This window comes from Colossoma macropomum, unplaced genomic scaffold (genome assembly GCF_904425465.1).
Source record: "Colossoma macropomum unplaced genomic scaffold, Colossoma_macropomum, whole genome shotgun sequence".
NCBI lineage: Eukaryota > Metazoa > Chordata > Actinopteri > Characiformes > Serrasalmidae > Colossoma > Colossoma macropomum.
Genome location: NW_023494793.1, coordinates 37,639,376 through 37,662,688, shown reverse-complemented (window position 1 = coordinate 37,662,688; position 23,313 = coordinate 37,639,376). Strand labels below are relative to the sequence as shown.

Here is a 23,313-nt window from a genome sequence, read left to right as displayed (position 1 = left end):
GAAACTTCTGATGGCTTCTCTTGAAGACGGAGGGAATTTCTGAAGAACTACAACTGCTCTAGAGTGGATTTTTGGGAATGGGCTGTTAGATTTGGTTTTTTTTTTATTAGCTGGAAAACGCAGAGGGAAACCAAATAGCTAAGGTTTCTGCTACAAAGCTGAGTACCTTATTAGAGTACAGCTTATTTCTCTGGAGGAAATAGTAAAAAAAACTGTACATACTGGTACCTATTTTGTTTGATGACCAAGGTAACAGTTACACTAAGGAGAGTTTAGCTGTATTTATTAGCCTAATGATCAGTGGCTAGGCTAGCAGTCAGGATTGGTTGGCACCACAGGGATTCCCAATGGCTGTATGATGTATTTGCGTAATGCCTGCTGCATATTGTTGTGAGAGAACACTGATGAACAATAACATAAAAACATTAAAAAAAAAAAACCTGTCAAACTGATAAGGCTGAGATCCCTCAGCGCTTCTCTGCTGCAGAATACTGTATAACACAACAAATAATAATGAACCGTTTTAGGCCAGAATGTCTTTTTAAGACATTTAAAACATTTTTAAGTAACTCAATTTAAGACATTTTTCAGAAAGTTGAATTATCTTACTGCTATAAATAAACTGCTATGCAGTTAGACGTGTGAAATATACGTGTGGGATCACGCACAGGCCTTAAACTAAAGTTTAAAGAGTTTAAAACTATAAATATAAAAAATACATTTTAAAACTTGAAGTCAAAAGCATCACAAAACAAATGAACACTAAACTACAAGCCAGTGGCCTATAATACCCACATCCTATTATACATTGGGCTGCAAAAGTTTAACTGGGTGTTATTCCACCTTGTACTTAACACTTTAACAGGCCTTCTGAACTTGATTTATATAACACTGGACCAAATTTAATCAGGCATGCAGATTAAGACAGGGATCACAGCCCACATTAGCATATACACAAACCTCCGGCTCCTTTCCACAGGTCTGCTCATTTGTAAACAGCGCAGACAGGTAGAGAGATAATGGCTCCGATCTCCAGGGCTACGATAATGAACATCTGTTTCTTAGCCGAGTTTACACAGGCAATCTGCTGCACTGAATTATTGCTTCAGATTCAGCGCTACAATCCTGCTTTTCTGCAGCTTCCTCTTAAAAAATACATAACTGAATGGACAAACAAATGAATGAATAAATAAATAACTCTACTATGGTTTACAAGCGATAAGAATGTGATAAGAAACAAAACGTTAAGACAGTGAGGTCTTCTAGTGACCCTCTTAAAGAAATATCTTGGCCAAATATGCTGGCTAAAAATGATGTAAACAGACACAATTAGCATTATTTTATTTGCATGCTGTTACCTGGAGGCTATTTATTTTAATTAATGTATTGGCATCACTAGCATTTTTGACTGAGCAGTTTCTTTAACAAGGAAAGAGGAAGAGTGTTTTCTCATTACATCATCTGAAAATGGGAAAAAGAATTGGGAACAGGAAAAGAGGGGTCATTTTTACCTGATCTTTGAGTGCAAGGAGAGCCATCTCATGCTCTTTCTGCTTGCTCTGCAACTGGTCCTTCAGCTCAGCAACATTCTGTGGCCACACACACACACACACACACAGAGCCATTGAGATTCAGTAAGCATTGGATGTGACAGTGATTCAGTAGTGGGTGTAAATCCATTAATCTGTACAGGGTGTTCCTGAGAGTCCAGCCCTCAGACTGAAACCCTCAGCTCATCAGTACACCACTGACCATTCATTCACAGCTGCAGTACCTGTACAAAACAGGGTGCTGTCGATGCTGATTTTGATGGCAACACACACAAATAATCGAAACTGGGACTAGATGTAGTCTGATGCAGTCTGTGCTGGTTGAAAGAAGTTTTGAGGATGTATTTTACGGAAAAGATTTGGGTGACTATAGACTCCCAAGATTCCACACTAAACGAAATAACTGAAATATGGACACCAAACATGTCTTGGCTAATTGAATACATCTGAGGTAGTGGGAAAATCGCTAAATTTGATTTCTGTGCTAAACCATTCTTTTAAATACTCAATAGGGCTGCACAATACATACAAAATATCAGTGTGGTTTTATTGCTACATTTTGCAATTGCAATACATTAAAACACGCTGGTAAGCCTCTAACAATGGTTAAAGATAAGGCCTTCATTATTTTGCCCAAAATTATCTACATTTCTCAGATCTCATGAATTTCTGGATTGTTCAAACAAACTAATTGTTCAAACTAATCTGTTACATCTGAAGTTGGTCAGAAACTTCACAGCACTTGGCAATAAGACGGTAATCTGCTCATTGGCATACTACAGCCTTCAATATCAATACTGCAAAATCTCACAGTAATGACTAACAAACAATATATTGTGCAGCCTTCTAGAGAATGTGATGCTCCTTAAAGACTAATAAAGTACTAAGTCAGGTTACACAGCATATACCTGGTTAGCAGTCATTAAATCATTCTGCAGTTTCTGCACGCGCAGGTTTATGGATTTCAGCTCCTCCTCTTTGCGCTGCTGAATCTCCTCTATTTTAGTCCTGGAGCAAAACACACATGCAAATCATTTATCACAGCTGTAATCTAACACATACAATTGTCTCCTCTCTGAGGGCATATTCAAATGAGCACCAGTACATCTGAGCAAAATGCCTCTGCAATATGCTATATTTGCTTGGGAGGGTAAAGTACCATACTTCACATTAGGTTCACTATTACATCACATGAAACAAATGAAGTCATTTGTAAATGCAGAAAGAGCCTGCAGCTTATTATTCTCTTTCTCCCACCTGCTGTCGTTGTAGAGTGCCTCCTTTTCACCCTGGAGCCGCAGAAAGCTGTGCAAGGAGCATAAATAGAGTTTAAAACAGTCTGCAAGTTTGTGCACACAGGCAACTTGTCTATACTTCCTAAGAAATGTTTACAAAAAATATCTGTTGGTGTTAAATTACACATTTATAATACATAGAACTAACAAGCATTGTGCATTTCTGTACTCAACTGAGAATCCTCGCCATTTCAAACAGCTTGGCTAATCAATTCTTTCAAAGTAGGCTAACTAAAGTGCTGAGAGTGTTCATTCGTGGTTATGATTTTTAGGAATATTATAGACCATGTTAAATAGAACTATTGAAACCATTCCCATTATCACACATTTTACAGCATAAAATTTAACTGTATTCGATTCACAGTGTGTATCGTCTCACGACCCCCGTATCGCAAAAAAGAACATTAACACACGTATCGTGACACCTCTAATAAAAAGCCATTGATATGCCAGACGAGGATGATGTTGAGTTTGTGCCTGTGTACAAATATCCCTGCAAAGAGAGAAAGTTGGTAGATGATGATGCGGAGACCCAGCGCTGGCCAGAGGGTGGCACAGTGGCGGGAGCAGCCTTGCTGACTGAGCAAATGACAGCGCAAGAACAAGTTCCCGTTCAGAATCATTGCACCTGCTCGCTGACTGTCCGCTGGACCAGCATGCGGTTACTAAGGCACCCTGAGAGCCATGCTGCAGGATGGTGATGTCATGAAGAGCATGCTGCCAATTGGCTGAGAGGCCACAGGACATTACAGTGGCTCAATGTCTCGTCATGGCACAGTGGGTACAAGTCAAAAGGGTGAGGGAAAAAATGACAGTCATTTATCTTCTGCAAGAAGAGCTCGGGGTTTAAAATAGAATATTGTGCCACTGGTGCAAATGTGGCAGAGGACAGAACGGTTATATTGCTGCAGTTCTCTATTTGCTAACTGCTAAAAAGTTAATCACCATATTTGGGACTTCAAATTCAAAATGTTAATTCAGATTAACAGAGATCCAAATCTAAAACCTAAGCCTGCTTCTCTTTGATCAGATTATGCAAATTCTGACCTGGAATGTGATACATCACTTCTATTCTAAGCATATTCAGTTAACAGACTGTTGTAACAAGGTTGAGAGGGGCACCTGATGGAAGTCTTGAAAGTAAGAATGTAGAAGAGCATGTGGCTCTTACCTCTCCTGTTTTTTCTTCAATTTGTCAGAGAGCTAAAAAGATAAAATGAAAAGCTGTGTCATAAATACAGTTAGCATTAGCACAACTGAACATGTTAATTTCTTATTAACAACCTCACATTTACCTTTGCAATCTCCTCTTGAAGTTTACCGATTTCAGTCTGCTTAGATGTCTAGAAATCAACAAAGCAACAAATACGTAACATTTTGATAATACAAATGTAAATTAAATGGCATCAGAGCATAAAGGAGAAAGTTCACCGTACTTCACAAGCAGAAAAGAGTTTCTGAATTCAACAAGGGATGTACACACAAGTACACTGCACCCCCAAAATCCTCCTCTGTAGCCCCCAGATTTAGAAAGTGCTGCGCTGCTGAAAAAGGCATTTATCGTGAGCAAGTGTTTACCTCTAGTGCCTGAAGCTGCTCCTTCAGTAAGCGTTTCTCTTCCATCTCTGTCTGAAGCTTCAGCTCTACTTCTGCAACAGACAAACAAGAAAAAAGGGAATGAGTAGAGAGAATATGAGGACACAAAAGAAAGCACTGATACAGAACTCCATAGTGTTATCACAGCTGACACTGATTCTAAGCCAGGCACTGCAATAAGTATACTACAGCAAAACAGTCAACACATATGTTGACATGCAGAATCTAGTTTTAGGGCTTGGACTATTGATTGATTTATTGCTTACTATGGAAAACGACTATGAAATAGTTAGATAAAATATATGATTATTGATTATATCTTTGCTTGTTTGTGTGAAAGATTATTCTGTGCTCCAATCCATTATGCAACTTCAGGCCTGGTTTCACTTGATTTACAGACACAGCAGTGAACCCTGTGAGCCATAGCATAAGCATATGTAATGCTGCATTTACATGTTAGTGTTAGGATTTTTGTATAAGACCAGGTTCGCCTGGACTTCAGTAAGGAGACGTTCAGCTTCCATGGCTCTCAAAAAAATAAAAAGTTTATTTCACCAATGCGTCCTACAGCAAAAGCTGTGAAAGTTGAACTCTTAATGTAACGTTTCAGTGACTGCTGCTGATGCTGGTCCTGGCAGAATTTTCAGGTCACTGCTCCATTGAAAACAATGGAGTATCCTGTTTGCTGCCGTTTGTCTACCGACAACACGCAGCATTACACGGGCGTGTTGTCTCCCACAGAACGCAGTGTTAATCTCTTACCCTGCATGCACAACACTGGTGATAAAATCATTCAGTGTCACTTTGGCAGCCATCAACTGGTTGATTGTGGGCGTTCTGAAGCGACTACAGGCAGACAGGAAGTTCGACTGGGGTGCACGGTCATGCAAACTACCTTTTAAAAAACACAGGAGCCAGTAATACCCACAGAACTTCCTTTACTATTTAAAGATTATTTAACATCTTTATTAAGATCACGAGACAAAAATATTTGAAATTTGAAAAAGTTAAAATAACACATTCATAATATTTCACCTCTCAGTGTTTTTTCTTTCAATTTATACTGCAGCTGAGCAGAAATGCTTAGCAGGCCAAACTGTTTTGCTCACATTGTTAACACTTAATCATGAATGACCTGCATTTGTCTCAGAAAAGGAAATTATACATGTTTTTCTATAGCCATTAAAAATGGTTAACTTATAATTTAAGCTCAGTTCTCAATGAGGCTATGCTAAGCTATCACCTCACTAAAGCGGAGTGAGTAGTAACGGCAACAAAGTCATAGTTTTTCTTTTAGCCAGAGCGACCCAATGATACTGGAAAACAGCTCATTGTGCTAAAAGGTTCAGCGACTTACGCTGAGCTGAACCACTGCAGTATCACTATGTATACGGGTGGTGGAGTCTGAGGCACTGTTTTAGCTCTGAGCTTTAAAAGGACTGAACAAACTACAGGTGCACACATGAGCTATGATGTGAAAGAAGGCATTAAAGAAGGTGTTAATGTGCATGTTTTCAAAAGTGGCATACTTTTTTCCCCCCTTCTTTTTTTTCATTAAGGCTCAGACATAAGAAAAGACGATAAGGCTTTATCACCCCCTTTGGCACAAAAGGAAACTGTCCTTTATATCCTGGATATGTAACTTCAAAATTCTTGTGGTTTTCTTGTGGTCTTATATCTAGCCAGTGACGCCAGCGATGCCCTGCTTTAAATAATGCAGAGACAAGAGCGCTACATCATTCATAGTCAAGCTATTCACAGAACTGGAACACTACATTCACCTGGACCTGTATACATCAAGCACAGATCTAAAATACAGTCCAGCTTGGATTTACAACAGCAAGCATTTTCATGTAAAAAGGAACGTAAAAAGCAGACTCTGCAACAGCATCCATACTCCTGCCTGCTCATTCAGTCACATTCACCCGATCATTTAGTGACATTCAAGAAAATATGGACCATGGTATTATTTCATTTCAAATTTTAAATCAACACGATTAGAAAAATGACACTAGTGATGATTTAAAGTAGTGAGGAAGGCTCAGCTTACCGCTTAGCTCATTCGCTCTCTGCTCCAGAGCATCAATCTTTGCATCGGCCTGCACAAAAAGACACCAGAAACACAGTTAAGACAGCTCTCCTTCATACGACCTTCAAATGCTCCCCACAGCATCTCTGTAAACTACAGAACAGTTTTAGAGGTCATTAAGGGTTCAGTACTTCAAAAGGGCCAAAAAACAAAACACCCCCCTCCAAGGCAAATTCAAGCGTCCTAATCTCCCCTACAAAAAAATATTTTGAGATGTACATATATATGCATGTACATTGTACAATAAAATGTCATATTTCAGGTTTGCTCCTTGTAGAGGGTGTGCAACCTATTTTCACAGTCATTCATACTGAAATAGTGAAATAGGTCCCTTGAGGAGGACAAACAAGAACAATCCTACATCAGATCTCACCCGCTCCAGTCGGTCATTGGCTGGAGAAGATGCCATTGCATCACCAGAGCACCCCCCACCATCAGCATGCAACTGGTGGATGCCATTGGAGTCCGCCCGACCATCGATCACTGCCTCTTTCCCATCATTAACGTCTGCTCCCCGCGAACGATTGTGCTCGTTGTCATAGCGCTCCTGAAGAGCTTGACACACAAATACACACACAGCAATATAACCATCTTAGCAATGACAGCTCACATCCATCACAGCTTGTGGCCAAATAAACAGGGCTAGATTGCTGACATTAATATTGCCAATACGCACTTTTCTGCCATGTTGCAGATACAGGGCAAACACTTTTAAAGGTGATAATCTGTGCTTAAGCTTAGCTGGCATTCATTCTAATAAGGGAAGTTGTGGGGGAAATCGGTTTATGCTGGCATTGCAAAACAAAACAAAAATAGAAAAAAAAAGAACTTGGTCGAGAAACTGCAGACTTAGGAATTAATGGAGAAGCTGTTCCCAGAAAAAAGAAGGAAACAAAATGATGATTTTCAAATGTCCACAGGGTGATGTCCGATCTTAGTTCTATAAGAAAAGGTTTGTGGTGAGGTCATTAGCGTTGTTGATTTGTGCAATGTAAGTTCTATATACTGTTCTGTGCAAAAGTCTGAGGCAACTGAAACAATTCTATTTAAAGAAGTCATTTAGCCTTTTTAATATTATAATAAGTACTTACAACTTTGATATAATAAGTAGTGATTTTATGCATGTTAATGTGTTTGTTTAATCATCTCCAAACTTCTTCTCATGACAGTCAACATCTAACCAATGCAAATAAGGTGAGCTGGTGAAAGAACTTAACAAATCTCTGTGATGACTGGGGGCATTGAGGAGATATCTTGAACCAATCCTGCATTCTTCTAACCAGCTCATAAGACATCAATGACTTAGAAATGTATATATAAGAGGTCTCTTATTCACAGTCAAAGCCATAAAGGTTGTATGCCTATCTTGCATTACTATAGCAGTGCTTTGTTACATCAACTGTCTCTCTTACATGCCAATTTCTTCTGCAGGGCGGAGTTCTCAGCCTGGAGACGCAGCAGTTCTCCGTCTGTTGGTCCAGAGACAGGGCTGGGGGCCGGAGCTGAAAGGCCTTTCCCATCTTTCAGCCCCTGATTCTCCAACTCCAAGCGCTCAATCTGTGAACATAACTACACACAGAGCACAGACCAGTCAGATTCAGAGGCAGCTAACCAATCACAGCATAGCTTCAATTAACCAAACAAACACAAACTAATCAGGTTTTCCCTCTTGACATACTCTGGACATATATATATATTTTTTTAAGTCTTTGTGGTTGTGTCTGCATATTTATTGGTATTATTTGTTGAATAATTGTATCCTCTATTGTCCATTTATAAACACAAATTCCACCAAAGAAATTTCAACAAAACAGCAATACTTGGCCAATACAATGATGATAATCTGACTTTAGACTAATCATATGCTTCATGAAAACTAGTTACTTGCCTAGTGTAATATGATTCAGGAGCTACAGTGGCTGTTTGAAGTAGCACGCCTCGAAATGACTAATGGTCCATGCATATTTTATGCTAGAGATATCTTTGTAAATGCAGGTAAATGGCTACTACAGCTTTAATGGACATTCAAATCTATGTATTTAAAATCAACCTGAAAATAAAATGACCTTTTTACTTTTTCGGTTTATGTTCCTGGTCATATTAGGCACAATGCATCACACCATGCCATTTAAATGACTAAGTACTGTACTAAGTACCGTAATCTTTGATCAAAATGTAGTGTTGACTTTTAAATACATCAGCGTACACCAGCGGGCAGAGAGAAAAATAACAACAACCGATAATATCATGTTTCACCCCCGCCTCCCACCACCTATCATCAAAAGAAAACACTCACAAGAGAAATATGATACGGTACAGAAGGAGAATGAATTCTGATTTCTGATTCACGCAGACTTTAAAGCTTACTGATATGTCCCTAATAAAGTCCCTAATGAGTAACTTTCTGTTAATTGCTTTGCATGTGTTTATTGATAAAACTTCACTAACTGTTCTCTTTATTTCATTCCTTAATAGTGATGCAATTCAGTTATAAAAAATAATCACTAACTTCATTAAATACTTTTTTTGTTTTGCTCATATTTTAATTTAGCTTTTGTGATACAATGTTGAGGAGGCTGAAAATGTACAATTGTATGCAAAAGTTTGAACACCCCCTGTCAAATTCCACGTTTCCAAGTAAAAATAAGTTCACGTATTCTCTACAGAGAACAAACTTAAATATGGCATTTGTTAGCAAATTTAGCTCATATTTTCTATTTCTATTTATTTGTTGATTTTAATACATTGGAAAACATTAATAAAACAAAATATTAAATGTAAAACTTTTGCACAAGCCACATATTGTGCTTTACTTTTCTGCTTTTACTTTTAAATTCAGCAAATAAATAGAAATTGTGGATTAAAATGTGCGAAATGTGTTCCCTCTAGAGGTTGTGTTGACTTATTTTCAATGCAACTGAACATTATTTGACCAGGGGCGCACAAACTTTTGCATACTGCTGTCTGTAAGGTTTTAGATTAGGCCCTTCAGGTATCTGTATTGTTCTAAGCTCACAAAGGAAATCAAAGGACATGCAGTCTTGTGTTTGGAAAAAAATTATATTTATCTGAGCCAAACCAATCTGTGCAGTATACACACAGAGTTCTGCAGAATCAAGACATTTTTAACACATTAAATATTCCAAAAATGACTCAAATCTTGACCTCAGAATCGAAATCATATTGAACCTGAAAATGTATCATCACACCCCCCACAAATGGCAATGTGTTTATAATGCAGTGGCTTTGAGCTAGAAGCAAACAAAGCAACAATGCAGGGAAGTCAAGTCTCGTATAAACATTAGAATATACTGAATGATAAATTAACATAAATTAAATAATTGAGATTGTTCTCTTTAAGGAGTATTATTTGGCCCCTAAAGCTGGCACTGTTGCCCTACAGCTGTGTGTACATGTGAGCTCAGCACCTTGGACAGCTCTTGCATAAGAGTACTGTTCTGAAGTCTGAAGTCATCCTCCTGGCTGTGCAGTTTACCCTGGAGCATCTCATTTTCACTCAGCAATGCGTCCACCTCCTGCAGCAACAGAGAAATAAACATTAACACACAATAACACTAGAAAAAAACTGTACGGCATGATTCCCCTCACAAGATCAATCTACTTAAACAAAATTGTCCTACAAAATTGTCCTGTCCTACAAAACACACAAAATAAAACACGATTAACAACATTCTCGTTTATTAAAGCTTCCTCTGCCTGCTTACAACCACTAACAACATTACTAATGTAAGTCACATTAATTATTTCACAACCCTGGCATAATTAAGTCATAACACAAAGTAACATAGCCTACCTATGCTCCAAACAGACAGCGGCTCTCATAATAAAATCCACAACACTAAAATGAAACTGTGCCAAATCAACATACAGTAACTCAATAACAACCCACTCTTACAAACACATCCACCTCTTGCTCCAATTAGACAAATTAACACCCACTGCTGATGCTCTAACAGAGTGAACACATCCGTCTCTTACTATCAGCACAACATTTTGACTACTGACACTATTAGAGCTGTCACTATCAATTGTAACAGTTTCTAAGGGGAATTCCACTATTTTTTTAAAATGTCTGCATAATTCAATTGCTGAGATGTAAACAAGGTCATTCACAGCAGTTTGATGTGGAAAGGTTAATTGTAGAGAAGCTTATTGACTTGAGTTATATATTATATACAGTCAAAGGTTTGGGCATCCTGGTCTAATTACATGCTTTGGTGATTGAAGTGAAAAGAAGTTAACACATCCTCTACAGAGAAAACACTTTTGCACAAATACTGAAAAAAAAATAAATAAAATGTAGCATGTCTAAAAGTTATTCAAAAGTTATAGTCAAAAGTTAAAATAAAAAGTTAAAATAAAAATTTTATATTTTATGTTTTTCAGATACGTTAAACTCCTGGAATAAATAGAAACTCCATTAAAACCTGCAGAAAAATCACATATTTAAGCGTCCTTTCTATAGAAGATGAGTTAACTTATTTTCATTCAGAAAATCAGCAAAACATGTAATATGACCAGGGTGTTCAAACTTTTGTATATAACTGTATACAGTCATTTAATTTACTATTTAAAACAAACAGTGAACCTACATATAAACCACATATAAATGGGTTACAGGCTCTGTTCCCTACTGTAAGAGCGGCTGAAGCATTTAAAATATGTATTAATATCATACAAACCAAGTAATCACAGCCAATTCAGGTACGTTTTAATCATTTTTTGATAGAGCACTCTTGACCACCCTAGATACTACAAGAGCAAGTCTGTTTCCCACTGCATCATCATCTTCTTCATTACTGGTTAAAGAACAGAGTCTCAATGGTATAAAAGGAATCTGATAGTTCAACAGCAAAGCCTCAACAAGCTGCAACACACAGTACAGCAGAGGGCGCTGTGTCAGATTGCAAGACCAAGCGCACTGGAAAAAGAGTAAATTAAATAAACATATCTGTAAATCTGCTAGTGCCTCTGATGTATGATGTCATGTTCCACACCCCACAATATTACCCATTAGACTGATTATTCTCTGGATTACGATGAAGGCAAACTTACCTGAGCTTTCTTGCTCTTATTAAGGGCCTGCAGGGGGGAAAGAAAACATATGATAGCGTAAATGAGATCAGTCTTGACTGTGACGGAAAACAGCCAGGGTGAGTTCTGGGAAGGAAAGATTGCATTTACACTGATGTCATCAGCAAATGGCCTTGTTGCAGACATTGGGAGCAGCTACTTGGTCCAGAAGAAGCAGCTTTTATAGTCTTCCATAAGACTTGCCTACTGTATCAGCCACCTCTAGACACTGAAAGGAAGGGCATCTATACATTTGGTACAATAACCCATCAGTCAACATTACAGCAAGATCATAAAACGTTAATAATGAAAGACGACTGTTACTTTGAGTTTTACAGGGTCATAATATCGTCAGACCTCAGGCTGAGAACTGAAATGAGTTTCTGAGTTAATAAAATTCAAAATACCCAGAATATTTTTAACACTGTCCTTTTCATTACAAAGTTATCTGTAACTTTCAGCCAAGACTCAGCACCATTGCCCTTTACTGTTAGAACAGTGCTACAGTGTCTACAGATCTGCAACATCTGATTTCACTTATAACGTATTCTTTGCAATGGAGTTCATATAGAAAATCAGCTAGAGCTGTGCAGAGCTGGAGCAAATATTTGTAGACACTACAGACATTAGATGATTGACACACCAGTGCTTTTTTATCAAATCTTAATTATTAGGTTTGGCCTGAATAATCCGATTCCTCGAGTACTGATTAGTTGTGTTGGTACTGGTTTCTCTTTTTAGTATTCAGAAGTTTTGTCCTTTTTAAGCCATAAAAATTGTAGCCTAAACTACAATAAGGCCAGTTATTGTTAATTTATGGTAAATGTTAAAAACAAATAAACTAGTAACGTCAAAGTTAACGTGTCAATAACGTCAAAAAACAACACTGTTAATGCCTTTTCCTAGTTTGAGCCTTGAAAGCATCCATAGTTCCACCGTGAAGCCCAGTTGCTTGGGGGCTGCTGCTTTGCCTTTGCGATAATTGTCCTCTTATTCAAATACAGCTTTTAAATGGCCAGTTCCATTGATGGCTCTCTTGATAAACGTTCTTTCCAGCCACTTTCATGCCATGAATTTATTTATCACCAAAATACGCCATGTCTGAAATATCATTTACGATCAAAGCATAATGCTGCAGTGTTGTATCAGTGAAAGCAGTGCTCAGTGCTCGCAGTGTAACTATGGATAAATCAACAAACCACAAAGTAACATAGGCAACAGCAAACTGGAAAACTCCCGTTCCCCTTAAAACGAGAAGTAATGTAGCAGTCTGACAGCGAGAGGGCTATGATCACAGAGAAGTTGTTCTCCCTTTGTCCATATTGGATTACTGAGGGTAATGAATGCGTTTTGATGATGTTTATTTTGTATGCTCAAATAAAAATAACAAAATGGAAGGGAAAAATATCTTTATGGTCAAATTAGAGCAAATCAGACATTAAATCACAATTAACTACAGAAACTAATGCAATTAATCCTGATTAATCATTTTAATCATGTTGACAGTCCTAAAATAAATTAAATTTGGTTTAGGGTTTTTTTTGTGATTCATTTCTTAGTATTTCCCATTTAAAGAAAAATAAAACAAACAAAGTTGGTTTAAGCCTTGGGTACACTACACGACTTTTAAAGTCTTAACAGATTAGACTGGGCATCTCATACTATCTGGAAATATTGGAGATCACAGACAATTAGAGATCACACACTACTCAACTTTTAAGCTGTTGCTGAACCGAACGGAACTCACTGAACTTGCAAACTCTCGCGTTCTCCCTTTACTAGGAGACGCAAATAAACAAATTTAGAGCGGCTCGCCCCTGCTGCTGTTTCTCTGCCTTTTGCGCTGACAGCGTACAGAAGCAGCAGGTAAACGTGTTTAAGTGAGGGTCATCAGTGTGACCAGTTTGGTATTTTTAGAGTTTTAAATGTACAAATACTCGACTGTGCTTGTGCCTTAAACTCAGCTCATTAAAAAGCTTCGCTCCATGCGTGAGTGACTTTTCGCCATTTTTCTGTTTACTTGCTGTATTTTCGTCTTTCGCGTTCTCAGTTTTCATTGGCTGTTACAGGAGTCTGTTCAGATTGAGTTGCTGTTGATCAGTTTACACGACTAGATTACACTCAGAGTCAGGTAAAAAAAAAAAAATCAAACATGTTTCATAAACTCCGGCTGGTCTGAAACATGATTAGGAATCTGCGCCCCTCACACACCGCTTGAGCAAACTAGCCCAGACTCAGCCAGACTGAGAATCAGGGCTAGAATCGGGGTAAAAGTCATGTAATGCAACCCCGGCCTTAGCTGAATGCATCCTCAATTCATGCCGAGCGTTTATGTCGCCTTGCATCAGAGCATAACAAACTGGATCGCTTTCCGTATGCTCAAAGAAATCTGAGAAATCGTATGTGACAGCAATTCAAATTATCAGGCAATAAGAAAAATGCTCAGTGCAAAATTGATTAAAACGGAAGTGTATCTGTTCCATCAAAACAATTTGGCTGCCTACTGAATATATTTTGAACTACATATAGAAGTTTGCTTATTTATGATACACAAGTATGTTCATAGAGCTGGGCGATATGGCCAAAAATGTTATCACGATAAACAAAATTCATATCGCTCAATATCGATACATATCACGATAAATGTCAAATCATTATTTCTTTCAAGTTTGAAGGCTGATTTTTGCTCCTGGGTGGTTAATTGCTGTTTTAAACTATCCTTTACGGTTGGATCATGACAAACACTCAACAAACAGTGGAACATTTCACAAATCTGTCATGGGACAGTGGGAGAAAGTGTCTGGTGAGCTGTTTTTACCAGCTGGAAAAGCACGGCTATTTTGTAATAGTCAAAATTTAAGAAAGAAAACAGATTATTTTTAGCTGGTGCCGAGCGCTCGGCTACCCCGCGACAAATGACATCACAGTATTCAGACACCAGCTAGCGACGACTGGATTTCTCGATACTATCGTAGTAGTTTAAGTGGTGAACCGCAAAATATCAACACCAGACAAACAGAGTCCTCCTTTTAGGAACGCTTAAACTGAAAGCGGTGATTTTGTGTCGTGTTTGATCTACAGTATCGTCAGTTCGCCGTGTTGTGGAGTGACAGAGCGCTGCTTCAAGTTAGCCAGCTGCTAAAAACAGCTAGCCTGTAAAGCTAGCGCTCTCCCGCTCTCCAATGCCTCACAGCTTCCTCAGTTTACTTTCGTTTAAATCAGGGCTGTAATTTACATGAACCCACTTCTTTCTTCCACTTTCGTTGCTTGGGAATGCACTCACACTAAAATATGACTGCCCGAGCTCTGTAACAGCGCTGCAGTTGTGAGGATTGTGATTTAACGCTGCTAAAGCTGGTTAGGATGTACAGAAAGAGGTGAGTTCGCTGTAGGACAGTACAGTTACACCACTGACCTCATCACTCACACTCAGTCACAGGAGAGCAGATCGCCGGTCGCTCCGCTCAAACAGGGAACGTATAACTCCGCGTTTCAGACGTTGCTAAAGACTCATCTTACTCGTGGCCCCCTCCCTCTCTACTCATGTCGAAAAACTCGGAAGTGCGCCCTCTTCTGGAGACAGCAGAGTAGTGACGCTTTCCTTGCAGTAGAAAACGCCACCAAGGCTTTCGCTGAACGTGGGAGTGTGAGAATAGTGTATTATATTGAACATTTATCGAACATGTCGTATCGCTCTATCGAGGAAAAGTTATATCGCCATAATTATCGTTATCGTTTTATCGCCCAGCCCTAGCTAGTATTAATATATTGTATGTTTGTTGTCCAAATTTCACGTCTTTAGTTTTGCACTGGGACTACAAAACTAATGTAGTTAACAAGTAATGGAAGCTTATGGTCCATGAGAACAGCACTGAGCTAACTGCATTCCTAATCATCACTCACTTGCCTCAAACCACAAAAAGTTGTTAAGTTATCCCAGACAGACTTGCTTTTGTGGTTTCTGACACTGAATGGCATTCTGTTTATCTATAAACATGGACAAAAGCAGAGAGAAGGAAGCTGATATGCTGTTTTGAGCAATGCAACAAACACTTGTTCAACTGAATAGCTTCTATTTAATTTCACTCTGATTGAAGTGTGTAGAAACGCATGCACCAGCACAGAGCCTGCTTTACTAAAACGTTCTGCTACTGTTACACAAGTTAAACTTTACTTACTCCTTCATAGCAAAAGCAGGAAATCCTTCATTTCTTACCCGACTGGCTCCGTCACTTCAGGCAAGAGATTGATTTACACAAACACTGCACACACTACAAATAAACAGTGTGCTCTTCCTTTTGCCTTCAACAGTGGTGTCCAGTCCTTTCTGCAAAGGGCTGATGTGGCTGCAGTTTTTCATTCCAAACAAGCAGAAACAGCCCTGATTTCACTTGTTTAATTAGTGAGTCTCATGTTGCTTTCAAGTGTAAAGTAAGGCATACACTGTGATTTCAGAATTCTTGTTCTTCAGTGACAACTTACACTGTACATTTGAATCGCCCTCTGTCTATGGACAACTAGCAAATAAACTCCCTGCTCCATATATAGTGCACCACGTAAGAATTAAAATAGTGGCTCCTGCACCCAAACAGCACATCACAGGTCTAATAAATAGCCATTTGGCATTCAGCCATGTGTGTACAGTTCCACATTGGACAAACAGCGCACTATTTTTGTGTAGAAGCCAGAACTTACATAGTGCACTATATAGGAAGGAGGGGGCTGTTTGAGATTCATCCTTTGATAAACCATGCTACAACAGCTTTGCTAACTTGCAACTAAAAACTGAAAATTAAAACCAGGCGGTCTACAGTTTTACAGAGACAATTTTACAAGAAAAAAAAAAAAATCACTGTATTTAGGTTTATCCTTCACAATTCAATTCAGTCAAATGGAGCAAAGTCAGCAAATATGAATGTTGGTACCACAAATGCTGACATTTTTGTCTCCATTGATGTGTGTTGATCTGTGTAGAAGCAGTGGTTATGATTGTGTGTGGTTTCGGGTGTGAAATCGGTTCGTGAGACTGCTCAAACTGTGAGACAAACGACCAAAATTACTGATCATCAGAAATCCATCCAATTGTCCGACTGATCGATCAGAGCTCACTGGGCAGTTAACTGGGCATCGCTTCCCCATGCACACTGAATGGCAAATGATGGCCTATGAAGCTGCAATTTAGACCAATCATGAATCAATCAGTCAATCGGTCTATCAAAGTCAATTCAATCGGTTACGGTTAAATCGGGCTTAAAAACAGGCTAAAATCAAACAGTGCATGCCTGACTTAAGTGAGGTGGTATTTTTCTCCAAGGAAGAACTCTTTAGCCGAACATAGTTTATGTGAAAGATAAATACAACACAGGGGTGGTGAAATGGGTAGTAGTTTATAAGCTAGCTATGGCCTGTTTTACTGGTGTAAAATAAAAATGTGAGCTAACTGTACATATTTAAAATTTGCTTTTCTTTTGCCAAGTATTACATTTGCACAGTTTATCTGATTGCATTCCGATATTTGCTTCTAACCTCTGTCATTAAAAAAAGTGTTGACTTCACAACTCTGCCAATTCACGCTGCACTGACAATTTCAATGTATCTGGCTTCATGATCCGACTTTAAATGGCATTCCTGGGGTGCCTCCTTATGGGAAACTCATTTTTTGCATTTGAATATGGCATCAAACAACTGATTTCGAGGTGAGCTCCTGCTTTGCTGGAATGAAAACCTGCAGCCACACTGTGCCTTTACATATAAGACTTGACAGCCCTGCCACAGAATTTCGTTTAAAAAGAGATGTGTCTACCTTCTGTGCTTTGACGTATTCTTTCTCAAGGGTCAGCGTCTTCTGACGGACATTGTTGAGTTCTACAAAACAGAGTGTGAAGTTAATACACACAGAGAGACACATGAAAACATGCTATTCACAAGTACACAATATATTATTAACAAAAAGCAGTGGTTCTCAAACCAGTCCTAAGAAACCCCTAGACGACCCACGTTTTGCTCTATGTCTATGTGTTACAAGTTAAGTTGGATCAAAAATCCGGACCATCTGGGGGTGCCTGAGGACCAGTTTGAGAAACCACTGCTATAAAGTACCAAACAAGATTCTGTGTTCTATAGCAAAGTGGAACCATTATTGGTGCTCTATAAAACTATTTTTCAAATGATTAAAGGACTACATGCAAACGAAGGGTTTCTTCTAGAAACAATGAGCCCTATAGACCACTTTTAAGAATTTTTTTAATGATATTTGTTGTTAGGAGTGGGCTTTACACACACAAGAAATATTAGTAGTATGTTATGTTAACATCATCTTTATTGGAGGAAAAAAATTATTTTCCATTATATTCCATTATATCCAGCTGTTATTTAAAATATATATATATATATATATATATATATATGTGTGTGTGTGTGTCCGTACATATATATATATATATATATATATATATATATATATATATATATATATATATATGTGTGTGTGTGTGTGTGTATATATATATATATATATATATATATATATATATATATATATATATATATATATATATATATGTGTGTGTGTGTGTGTGTATATATATATATATATATATAGTACTACTAATAATTATTATAATAACCAAAATACTTGCTACAGAGAACATAGTAACTGACCACCATAACCTTATGGAGGCAACTGCAGCACACACATAAAACAACCAAATGACTCTTTGGATTATCAATGTTCTTTCTATAATCATTGCCTTTACACTTTACAAACCCTTGGAGAGCCTATTTTTAAAAAGGAGCATAAAAGACAGTGTGAATCGAAATGCATTTTCCTTCCATCCTATGATGTATTTCCACATAAGCTAGCTAAGAGTTTTCTCTTGATGATAGATGGGGTGGCGGGAGGGGGAGGTGAAATGTGATATTATTGATTTATATTATTTTTCCCCGCCCACTGGTATTCGATGACAGAATCAAAACCCAGAAGCCCAGAGGTGGACAAAAGTCACTACACTATGATCAAAGATTATGGCAAACAATTTTGTCGTTGACCTCATATGGTGAATCATGCTTAAAAAGATCAGACACATTAACTGCTAATGAAAAAAATTTTGATTCCAGGGAGACTTTAAGATTATACTCATTATACAGAATGACTATGCGGAGGATGAACATCTGAGGAACAGTGGTCAAAATGCAAGTGTAATCTGGTCCAGTGTTCCACACTGTCTCCCTGTGGTTTGACATCCAGAAAAAGCCAGAGAAGAGCTGAACTGACCAAGTTAATACAGGAAGAAGCAGAGTCAGCCGCATTTAGTGTGACTGGAAAGTTAGACATTAGCTAGAGGGGTGGAGTTTCACACATGGTCTTTCTCACTAATCTCAGTTATTACACATTAAATATTGCAGGAAACAGTCAGCACTACTGTGACGTTATCAAGGTAAACACTTTAGCACAATGTCACAGCCTGCAGTCTGGGAGAGAGAACGCTGTGTTTACTGTGATTAGCAATGTTTCAAATCAGCCTGTAAGGCGCAACTTGAAAGTACACAGTATAAATCCGAGTAGTGAGAAATACTGATGTGAAAAGCATTTTCCTGCACAGACAGAAGCGATGCGAGTTTACTTGACTCAAATCCGTCCATCATACCTTCGTCTACTGAAAGACAATCTTGTGTCCATATAGTTTCATTTAGAAATGAGGTACATGTTAAAAGAGGAATTTTTGAAATTTCTACATAATTAATTCATTGATATATAAACAAAATCATTCAGAGTGGTTTGATGGGAAATGGTTACTTGTAGAGAGACTTATTCATTTAAATTTGCTTTACAGTGGTGATGAGAACAAGCGTCACAATGTCAACAACACAGCCATTTTATTTACCACCAGTGAACCTGCACTCGTCTTCTGAGTTTTATATGTAATGTGGAAGATGGTAAAATAGTGGTACACCTGAAAATGTTTTTTTCTGTGGGGACTATTTCACCTTACAACACCCACATATACCTCTCCACCAAGAACAAATTTCAAAATATACATTTCAGGCCCAGATCAGTTCTCACAAAACTTTCACAAAATATGTCTCAGGTATTAAGCAGTATTCATAACCATTTAATGTAATAACTTTCCGTGATTCAGAGGCATTAAACTCTTTAGACGTCTGGTTCTCATCACCACCACTGTGAACAATTCTGACTCAGTAAGTTCCTCTAAAAGAGAGCATTTCACATCAAACCACTATGAAAGACTTTGTTTACATCTTACCTATTTACTTACGAAGAACAGAAAAATCAATGGAATTTCCCTTCAAATCAGGTACTGAAAGGATAATTTTCTTTCCGTGTTTCAGCCTTGAGCACTGAATACTCAATTATACTATGATATGAGTCACGCCTGCCTTGGCAAACAAACAACGCATTTCACCTGCAGTCATAAACGCTGCAGATTCAGTTTTAAATAAAAATCGCTCACCTGCAGTGTTCTTTCGCAGGTCGTCTGACAGCTGGTAGTTCTGGGTTCGCAGCTCCAGCAGCTGAGCCTGTTGTAACAAAAACAACAAGGTCGGAAAGGAATTACAACCCAACTGCATTCAGCTATACACACTAAAAAAAATGGTGCTCAAATGTGTTAAGTAAATAAATGTGAGCACATTTTATTCATGTGCAACCACATAATTCGAATGTACTAAGGAGGGGGGGGTGGCAAAAATATAACATAATGATACATCAACGTAGAGGTGGGCTACATGGCAAAACTTAATTTCATCATACTTCAGGACGTTTGTTAGGATACACAATGTGTCACAACATTTATTTTTTTCTAATATCTGATCAGTTAGAACACACAAAGCAGTACCGTATTTCAAAAACACTATCAAAAACTATGAATTCAATTGCTTTTATTCAACATTTCACACACTGTGCTGCACTATATTCAATTAAACAGGACTAACAGTGCTCTCTTTTTAATCAAAGTTTATTAAGGTGTTTTTAAATATCAACAATATCCACAATATACTCAGAAAAGTATATTGTGACATATTGTGACGTAATTTCTCATGATAAAGATAAATATTGTCATTTTGCTCAGCTCTACTTCAATGCATTTCCATGATACATGATAACTATCACAATATTTAGTTTCCCTGAGGTTTGACAGGTTGAAACAGACAAAAAAGGAATCAGGAGGGCCACTTTTTTAAAATTTTAAACTTTAAACACCCTGTACCGCACTAAATCCAGCTAAGCATGAACAATTATGCTCTTTATAATAAAAAATGCTGTTGGTCAGTGCTCTTTACATACAGAGAACAAATCTCCACAATGATAAATGTTGTCATATCCCCACCAAAGGAATCAAGCAAATTCAAAGCACCATTTTTGCAGTGCAGCTGAAAGTTCTCCTTGTGTATCATAGGCTAAGATGTGTTGAGCATTTTATAGTGAAAACCACAGATAAATAAAATCATGTGAATGTGAGCAGAGCTGCTCCACCGTGTGCCAAACACTGTCAGGTGCACTGTCAGGTGTCATGAATTAAGTAAAGAGGAATAATTGCTGCATTATTACTCCAGCTTGTGATGTCTGGCCAGTTTCTATGAGCTCAATCTAAATAAGTGAGGTCATGGAAATAGTTAAATGACTGGCACCACAGTACGAAACTGGATATCAGATTAGCAAGCTACATTTCACCTCAAGTTCCACATTTGTCAACAAAACCTGTAGCTGTAGCTTCATACAAAAACAGACGTCTGGCAGCAATGTTGCTAAGCCAAACTGTAACAGTTGGAGAACAAAAGCACCATTTAAACCACCCCCAGTGTCCTCTGAGCAATTTAAAGCTGATTCAGGTTTAGAAACTAGCGTTAATGTAAACAGCTGTATGCTGTACTGCTAAGGAAGGGAAGCTAGCCGGTTAGCTGGCTAAATGTGATGCTAACTCATAATTAGCTGGCTAACGTTAGTGTAAAGCCCGATATATACGGTAAACAGTTTTATCGTGCAGCCAAGCACCCTGTTAAACTAAGAAACATATTTAATACATGTTTTATATCACACAAAAACCTGTCCGCCTGTTAGTTTTCTGTGTTAGCTTGCGTGCTAACCTGTGGGCTGAACGCTAGCTAGCGTTAGCCTCCCTCCGTTACCACAGCAGCAGCAGCAGCAGTCAGCAGACTGTACCAGATTACAGGGCCCCGCTGCCCTGATAACCTCCATATTCTTTAAGATATAGACAAAAATCACGTCTGAAACACTCGTCCAGCTTGACGCCTCAAAGGTAGACCCCCAGGACGAGTGAGTAAAGAGGTAAAGACCGGTGAGAGTTAACTAACCTGCATACGGTGGAACTCCTCTTCTGATAGAGCCTGCGCCATCTTCACCCACAGGAACGAGTTCACTATGGGTCCACCAAGAGGGGGTGTTGAGGCTCCACAGACACAGATTCACTCAATGAGTCATTAAAACGGGTTATTCATATCTTTCTGCCAAATACGGAACATGTGAAAGCTACGAAAGTGAATGAGCCACGTTGGAAAGCTTCCTGTACTTTCCCATCGAGGACCGCACTAGCACTCAGCTACTGGAACATCGCTCCAAGACACAGGCATTCAGAGCTTACCTGTCCTACAGATGGCGCAGTCATGATAACAGTAATGATGATAATAATAAAATAATAAAATATTGATAGATCTTTCCTGATATGGCACGTTTCGTTACAGATACAAAACCTCAAAGTGCTTTAATAATGATAACAATCCTCATTTATATACCACCTTTCATGCTAGAGAGCAGGTCAAAGTGCTTCACAGAGTGATACAATAAAAAAGTGACATTCAGAATAAAAGAAACAAGACAGACTGTTTCCTAAAATACGTTTAATAAATGAAATTATTCAAAATAAATCAAATACTTTAAAAATTCTTCTATTACGGTCTTTAAACATGAATATAGGCTTAATAAAACACTGGATACACCCTTAAAAAGGTTCTTCAAGGGTTCTTTAGTAAAGAAAATGGTTCTTTTATTAGAACCATGAACACTCAAAGAAGCATTAGCATCATATTTGATTAGATTGATGGAGAATGCTGTACATGGTTCTATATAAAACCCTTGTTGAAAATATAGCACCGAACAGGGTTCTGCTACAGTTTTAATATCAAGCTTGTAACAATAGAAGAACCCATTTTGGTGCTACATAGACCCATTTACAACACATTCTCCATCTGAAGAACACTTTCATGATGCAAAGAACCCTGTAGTCATGCAAAGGTTTCTTTGAGTGTTCATAGTTCTACATAGAATCATTTTCTTTACTAAAGAACCCTTGGAGAACCATCTTTTTTAAGAGTGTACATAAAACATATGGTCTAAATAAAAATAAGAATGATCCACAATACTTGTGCTATAAACATTTATCAAGCTTGCATTCCTAATATTGTCTGGAATGCTATTACAGAGTTAAGGATATATGAAATATACGAAAATGATTTTCCTTCAGCTGAGCTGAAAGTGATCCTAAAGGTTTCCCTCAGCAGAGTGAAGTGGTCTGGACAGGCTGTAATTGGTCAGTAAGATATGCTGGAGCTATCTTAGAGCTTTAAGTGTCATAAGCAAGATCTTGTAGTTAATGCGGAACTTAACAGGAAGCCAGAGTAGACTGAATAAGACCAGAGTACATGCTCAAACTTT

General features: G+C 38.1%; 1 protein-coding gene across 2 annotated transcripts in view; it reads right to left on the bottom strand.

Annotated features, from left to right (window-relative positions):
- Positions 1-22,232, bottom strand: part of gripap1 (GRIP1 associated protein 1) — a 78,325-nt gene extending 56,093 nt beyond the window's left edge. For both annotated transcript variants that reach the window (XM_036579467.1, XM_036579468.1), the window contains exons 1-14: positions 21,957-22,232; positions 20,096-20,162; positions 17,428-17,489; positions 11,607-11,633; positions 9,959-10,066; positions 7,943-8,099; positions 6,904-7,085; positions 6,492-6,540; positions 4,424-4,494; positions 4,141-4,188; positions 4,017-4,048; positions 2,808-2,855; positions 2,459-2,558; positions 1,512-1,589 (exon numbers count right to left, since the gene is read on the bottom strand). In XM_036579467.1, coding sequence (XP_036435360.1) covers positions 1,512-1,589; positions 2,459-2,558; positions 2,808-2,855; positions 4,017-4,048; positions 4,141-4,188; positions 4,424-4,494; positions 6,492-6,540; positions 6,904-7,085; positions 7,943-8,099; positions 9,959-10,066; positions 11,607-11,633; positions 17,428-17,489; positions 20,096-20,162; positions 21,957-21,998 — 1,071 coding nt within the window. In that variant the 5' untranslated portion in view covers positions 21,999-22,232. The remainder of the gene's footprint in view (positions 1-1,511; positions 1,590-2,458; positions 2,559-2,807; positions 2,856-4,016; positions 4,049-4,140; positions 4,189-4,423; positions 4,495-6,491; positions 6,541-6,903; positions 7,086-7,942; positions 8,100-9,958; positions 10,067-11,606; positions 11,634-17,427; positions 17,490-20,095; positions 20,163-21,956) is intronic.
- Between the last annotated feature and the right edge of the window lie 1,081 nt (positions 22,233-23,313).